We start from the raw sequence: 7,568 nt of genomic DNA, 5'->3' as shown, positions 1-7,568 counted from the left end.
ATTTTTTTGTTTCATACTTTATGTTAGATTGTTTTGTCAAAATATTTCAGATTTGAACCCAAAACCTCAACATTTGCTTTGGTATCATTTATTGGGGATCGTACAGATGTGAACCCGAATTCAATCAAACACAATACAAACACATAACGATCACACGATTTTCATGTGGAAAAACTCTTGTGAGAAAAAACCACGGCACAAAGCAACAACCAATCCACTATTAAAATGAAATTGTAAAAGATGGATGGACTTAACAATCCGAACAACCTTAAAATCCCTTCACAAAACCCTAGCTTTGCTTTCCTTCTTACTATAAAAGCCTTTTGTATGTGATTCACCCTAATTTTCCCATTTACAATCTCTTATATAGAATTACAACCAAATTACAAAACAAAATATGTATTTTTGTAAAATTGCGCGTCTGTCGATAGGACATTCGATAGGATTGAATTGACAATTCAGATGGATGTATGGTCTCCCCACATGTCGAAATCAAGTAATTGTATGGTATGCCCACGGTGCAACTAGTTGAATAAGATCCTATCTCATTTTTATTTTTCACCCTCCGTGTAGCAATAATTTACATTTAATTCAGTATACCTATCATAATAACTTATTTTGGACCATAATCTGGCGGTCTGTGCAAACAGGGGCAAACCAAACTGAATGGATGGTCTAGATTAATGATCAAACTGGACGGTTTAGATCAATGAATTGACAGCAAGTTGCACAGCAATATGGTGCAATTGAGTTGCACTCGATCATTTCACATATGCGTGTGTTTATACCATGGATGTTATGCGACATACTATGGCGTTTCTTATTGGCGAAAATACAATTTGAAAATATTATAATTTCATTTACAAACAAACATGACATTCTGTTGCATAAGTTTCACAAACTAAGTTCTATTAGCTATATTATAAAGCTCAAAACCTTTGATAAGACATAGGTTCACAAGCATTTGGAGTAGTTCATTACCATCTTCATGATTAATCTTGATTGATTTGCATACAATACCCATTTTCCATTTTAGGAATTGAAGTAGTCCAAACAGATGTAAATACATACTATAATTGCATGGACATACAATCATATAGCTTTCCCATGGGGAGCATTGGATGGGCTGAAACTGCTAGGCGCTAAGAAACAAAGACACCCAAATGGCCCACCCTCCGACGGTTCTAAATTCAAGGTGCCATAACTTGCTTAGAGTCTAAGCACCAGCAATAATAATCTGACCTTGAAATTTCAAGCAGGGAATCCGACGTCATTTTCTCAAGTTCCTTTTGTTTCCATGCTGCAAAATTGCTACGGTGTTGTGTTTCGCTGGATGCTGAGAGGTCTTCCATTGGATGCGCTTGAGATCGCATCCTTGCGTAGAGCCTCATTGTGGCCACACAATCATCATATGGGTCTTGTATGCCTATTCGAATATCATACCTACCAAAAAAGAAAAATGACCATGTTGAGTAAAATGCATACATAAGGTGTGTTTGGATGCACCATTGAATTGAATTGAAAATGATTTGATCAATAAAGTGGAAACAACCAAGTTGAATTTAGCTTTCTTACTCTCCAAACTGAGAGCCTAGGCTCCACAATCACGATTGATCTATTTCAATTGAATTCAATAGTGTAATTCAACTTATTACTTTGCAATTCAGTTTAACAGTGCATCCAAACTCACCCTAAATGCATATAAGATATATACTCTTATCTAAGATGTGCTTATCATAGGTACTTAGAGCCTACAAAAAAAAAAGTAACAATGTTGAGAAAAATGCATATATAAGGCGTGTTTGGATGCACTATTGAATTGAATTGCAATAATTTAATCAACAAACTGGAAAGTACCAAGTTGCAATACCTTACCATCCATACTGAGGGACTAGGTTCGACAATCACAATTTATTTTTGCAACTCTACTTATTATATTGCAATTCAATTTAATAGTGCATCCAAATGTGCCCTAAAGGCATATAATATACTCTTACCCAAGATATGCTTGTGTTAGGTACTTGAGTGAGTTGCTGAGCTTGCTTGTTTTCATCAAGGGAGGATATTTAGCAGTGTCCCTAGACAGATTATCCAAATAATAAGGTCTAAATGATGTTATTAGGGTTACAATACATGTGTTTGTTATAAGAGAATTAGCTTAATCAAACACCATACCTGATCAAGTGAGCAGGATATTCGATTCCTAAGCAATCAAGATCGCGATCTAAACCATGACCGATGAGAATCCTTGCTTTTCCGCCTTTCATGCGAATCTTCCACAGCGCTTCACCATTGCATAGAAAATCCTGAATCTTCCTTTGTACTTCTTTCAATGGCATTGCATCGTTTAAATATTCTGCTCTTATGCCCGTCATCTCGTACCTTTTTTTTATGTGTTCGGTACAATCAAACACCAAAATGAAGAATGGTGGATCTAGAATTTGAAATTTGTCGGTATTTCGTTACCTGTAATTTGTTACTGGAATTTGGGGTTTGACATAAGTGTGGAAGATGATCTTTTCATCCTCACCGATGACACAGACCCACCCGCAAAGATCTAGTGACCCATCGCTTCCTCCTCCCACCATTTTGCACCCTAGTGCAACTACTTGTGGTCCTTGTGATCTCATACTGCTCGTTTCAATTTCGGATGGAGAGTATATGCTGAGCCTAGACAGTTGATAAACAAGTCCCTACGAGAACAAAACATCACTCACAGATGCTTGATGAATACTGATCACATACAGGCAAGGTACCACGAGTTGTTGGAATAAATGAACGATAAGGACCACCTTGGACAAAAATTAGGTTGTTCCACTCACCAGGTGGGCCACGTTGTTGGAATAAATGAACAACCGATGGTCAAACTCAACATACATCTGTGGCCAACCTGTTGAACTGGTTAGCCTGATTTTCAAGAAGTTTGGTACCGCAAGTTGTGGTGTTGTTTCTTGTAGATGATCCGTTCTCATGCTTGATAACTTGGGTCTGGGGGTAAATCCAACATTTAATCTGCATTTGGATGCACTATTGAATTCAATTGCAATAATTAGTTCAATGAAGTGGAAATGATAAAATCACCGCATCATCCTCAGTATTGTAATTTCATATTGATAGACTCAACATGCACCAAATAAATGCAATTCGGTAACTTTCCTATGTATTAAATTAGCTAGTGATCACAATTCAATTCAATATTGCATTCAAATGCGACTCTAATCACAAGGTGACACACTAACTTACAGGACTTGCCAAATGTGAAAGTTGGCATGTTGCACGGTGAATCCGAAGAGCATTTGGGTTATCAAGAATGCTTAAGCAAAGGTTGCATCCTCGAGCACTGAATATTTTTGCACATTCCACTTTCGGCAATGGCCCTTCAAAACCAAAGAAGCACATTTCATGATCAACCATAGCGGACAAAAAATGAATGGCTGCAATTGGTGACTTGTGGTTTTTGGGTTTTACCTGTAAGATGATCCCGCAGCGAATCAAACGATCGACAGTGCTTCTTGCATATCCCACACATGGGCTCATGCACTGAATGATATGAAATCCTCATGTGCTCCACCAGGTGCTCCACTTTATTGTATTGTCTAAAGCATGCTGAGCATTTGTTCCTGGTGCATATATACAAATGGGTTGTATTGTAAACACATGATTAGTTGTATTGTAAACACATGATTAGAAACAAATGTTCAATAAGGTAATAAGAAATGATATATACACTCCTATGTTTTTCATATGTACACCTTGTCTTCTACTTTTGGTATTAGAATATTAACCCATTGTACTGTTTTAATACAAAAAGTAAAAATAAAAGTTGTATGTATCAAAATGAGGGTGCCAACTTAGGTTAAATGAGCTAACATAATCAATATTATGGAGGATATAATGAGAACTGATTGTTTCCTCCGCCCATTTCTTGTGCAAGACATCCAAGCCATGTAAATGCTGTACCCCATGACTCTTTTTAAGGCAAGGAACACACTATTATTTCTTCCAAAAAAAAGGTTAGCAGCCCAAAAATACAAGATGTGCCCACACTTAGGGCTGGGGAGAAGAGAAAAAAGAGAAGTATAAAAAGAAGCACACATCCCGAGCCAGGTAGAGAGTCCAAACTCCGAGCAATGGGAGGGGGAGGCACCTACACCTCGAGCCATGGAGAGCAAAGAAAAATAAGAGAACAAAGCTAGCCCTTTGAATATATGGGATTAGGGATGCATGGCTGAAGGGATCGACAAGGCAAACTCTTTAAGAGGCAATAATCTGAGAAAGGAGAGCTCTCTTGTGCCTACCAATAACCTTTACCATTCCTCTAAAGGAGAGAAGCCTCAAGTGTGATGTGCGAGCTGGGCCCCACAATTAGGACCGTCCATCTCAAAAACCATGTCCATCTACTCATTAGGTAGGGTACACAAAATTGAGTCAGACAATCAGCCATCCAATTAACTTCGCTAGTGTAGCCTGCCAGATGAGTGTATTGGCTTGGTTTTAGTGCTGCATGATCTTCATGGTGGGTCCATCTTTTACGTAGATCAGGTGTTCTAGACACATGAGGCGTTTGTGTGGGAAAGATGGGCTGCATTTTAAGCTCACAGCCAACTGTAGGTGATCGATTCTTATTATATAAACATAAGAAAATTAGTTTAAATCTCGATTGCTCAATGTGTCATTACAGACTAATTTACTACTAGAAAATGGAGGAGAAATCTCCACAATTTCAACGTATAATACCATATCATATGAGTGTTTCTATGATGCTATCGAGAGATTATCTTAGCCTATCTTGATTATATTATATTGTAATTAAATTTTATAGTATTCGTTGTGCATTGCAAAATCAAAATCAACAAAACACCAACTTTATCCTTCATAAGAAAGCCTTTTTTTTTTTTGCCTTCCAAAAAAATAATTCATAGTTAGGGCTAGCTATTGAAAAAACAAACCACTAAGAAGAACATGTTATAATGAGAGAAATGGCTCCAAACTTGCCATGAAAAGAAAAATGGTTTGGGAAGCGCCCACCCCATTTAATAGATATACCCTATCTTTTCTGCATTTGGTGTTATAATAGTGCAATCCCATTGTATTTGTCGTATTACCAAAATAGAGAGAAAGGGTGTTTCTATCATTAAGGGTATGGTTGAAAGTTTTTCCCTCCTCTCTCTCTCTCTCTCTCTCTCTCTCTCTCTCTCTCTCACACACACACACACACACACACACACACACACACACACACACACACACACACCCACACCCACACACAGACATGCACCCACTCCCATTCCTTCACACAGAGTCGTAGTTTTAGATGAGCCCATGCATTGGAAAGATTGAATAGTCCCTCTTGGTTTTGATTGCAATTAATGTGGTGTATAATTACATGATATTTATCCTCAATAATACATGATTTTACACACATCATAACTGTGACACATGAGATACACAAAAACTTCCCCTCAAACTAATGGTGGATACGCAGCATTACTTTGTCTTTAGAAAACAAAGCCGACCACTGGACTGACCTTTTGGTCAGCTTCACAGTTCTTATTCCTGTGATCATATTTGAAACATGAATTCACATGATCGGTTGAAATAAGTTCTCCAATCCATTGCTCACCTGACATCAACCCTACTTTGCCAGGCTTCGAATCAGTTGGTATATCACTTCCAGGTGGAGTGGCCATAATATATTCCATGTGCATGCACACATATAAGCAAAACGTGATTCGTTTACCTGGCCTTAATTAACTGAGATAAAACTTAGATGATATTGATCATGTGTGTTATTGTGCAATCTAGACCAAGAACTGAGGTTAGGAGTGAGTTGATATGAGTTGAAGGCTTTAAAAATAAAAGGGTAAGGCCCAAAAAGACATGAATGGAGGTAATAAGAAAATATTTGATGACCCATGGTTTAACTGAAGGTTTGGCCCTTGACAAAGTAATCGGATTCATGTAGCTAACCCTAGCTAGTTGGGATAACGCTTAGATGATGATAATGATGATATATATGTATGTATGTCTGCATAAGAGAATTAATCCTATAATCTTCAAATTCTAGATAATTAATTACCTTAGAGATTCTGAAGACTCAATTCTGGTGTCCATGAAAAGTGCCTGAGGTGGGGAGATGGAAGTGAGAAAGTTGAAGAATGAAGAGGAGTTGGGATTGTATTTATAGCAGGAGAGGGTGCCTGGAAATGCCATACCTTGGATAACACCTGGAAAAGTAGCAAGAGTTAGCAAGGAAGAAATGGTGGGTCATCGTCAGTGAGGCCACCTAAGGATGTGACTCATCATGCAAAGAGGTTTTACCTTTGGGTCTTGAAAAGAAGAGATGGTGAAGATTATTCCAAAAGGCTACGGAAGCCTTGTATCTTATAGATGGGTCTTTATCTAAGGTTTAGGGGGCATCACTCGCAATAAGCATCACCCTTCGTAGCAATCCTTGTTATTCGTAGGCTCAACTTGCAAACATGTGTCCAACTCGGTCTGAGAAACCGAATCGAGTCAAATCAAGTTGAGTATAAGGAGAGAGAGGGAGAGAGAGGAGGAGAGAAAAAAAGAGACGTGAGAAATCGGGAGAGAGGAGGAGAGAAGGAATATGAGGAGGGAAATCGGGAGAGAAAGGAGGAGATATGGGTGGGTGTGGCGCCTCCTTCGGGTAGAAAAAGAGGGGTTAGGATTCGTTCGGATTTCGAATCGGATCAGTTTGGATTGATCATGATCCGAACTCAATCCGATGTACATCGGATCTGAGTGGTCCTACTCGATGTGACTCATCATGCAAAGAGGTTTTACCTTTGGGTCTTGAAAAGAAGAGATGGTGAAGATTATTCCAAAAGGCTACGGAAGCCTTGTATCTTATAGATGGGTCTTTATCTAAGGTTTAGGGGGCATCACTCGCAATAAGCATCACCCTTCGTAGCAATCCTTGTTATTCGTAGGCTCAACTTGCAAACAAGAATCACCCTCTGGGTAGATAATGATCTCTCTCTCTCTCTCTCTCTCTCACACACACACACACACACACACACACACACACACACACACGTCTCAGCGTGCATGCTTGCTTATGCTGTATGCATGCACATGCATATATTTGAGTTGTACGTGCTTAATTATACATGTAATATCAAGTTTGCTAGTTCGACAAGAAGCGTGTGGGAGTGTAGACATCCACGTGCAAGCTCAATATTCCTGTGAAATTTGAGCTTTCCATTAGGAAAGTACACTGTTTGGATCTTTTGGCATAAAAAATAGGTCATTTCACACCTCAGATGGGCTACAATATGTTAAAACAAATGAATGGCTAGAAACAATTGTAACTGTCAATTTACTTTGTATGGTGGCCCACCTGTAGAGTGAAATTGTCTGATTTTTTTTTTCCACTGAAGATCTAAACATTATTCCCAATCCTATGAAAAGCTCAAATATGACACGTATTTCATTTTTGCACATGTGCCTGCATGCAGATGTGTATGACTCTCTCTCTCTCTCTCTCTCTCTCTCATGTACTTACTTATGCATGCACATGCACATACATCATGTAACAAAGGTAT

At 38.6% G+C, this 7,568-nt stretch overlaps 1 protein-coding gene across 2 annotated transcripts; it reads right to left on the bottom strand.

Annotated features, from left to right (window-relative positions):
- Positions 1 to 876: 876 nt before the first annotated feature.
- Positions 877 to 6,192, bottom strand: LOC131235034 (RNA exonuclease 4-like). 2 transcript variants are annotated; one of them, XM_058232121.1, is made up of 7 exons: positions 6,080 to 6,192; positions 3,469 to 3,620; positions 3,244 to 3,377; positions 2,467 to 2,693; positions 2,176 to 2,382; positions 1,998 to 2,078; positions 878 to 1,443 (listed from the first exon to the last, which is right to left on the bottom strand). In XM_058232121.1, the coding sequence occupies exons 1-7, from the start codon at positions 6,112 to 6,114 to the stop codon at positions 1,191 to 1,193; spliced, it is 1,089 nt and encodes a 362-aa protein (XP_058088104.1). In that variant the 5' UTR covers positions 6,115 to 6,192; the 3' UTR covers positions 878 to 1,190. The 2 variants fall into 2 exon arrangements, with proteins under 2 accessions (XP_058088105.1, XP_058088104.1); XM_058232122.1 differs by lacking the exon at positions 1,998 to 2,078 and having other exon boundaries at positions 877 to 1,443.
- Positions 6,193 to 7,568: the final 1,376 nt, after the last annotated feature.

The sequence above is a fragment of the Magnolia sinica genome, chromosome 19 (genome assembly GCF_029962835.1).
Source record: "Magnolia sinica isolate HGM2019 chromosome 19, MsV1, whole genome shotgun sequence".
In the NCBI taxonomy this organism is placed as follows: Eukaryota; Viridiplantae; Streptophyta; class Magnoliopsida; order Magnoliales; family Magnoliaceae; genus Magnolia; species Magnolia sinica.
Note: the sequence above shows the minus strand (reverse complement) of the source record. Positions and strands in the feature narration are given on the sequence as shown.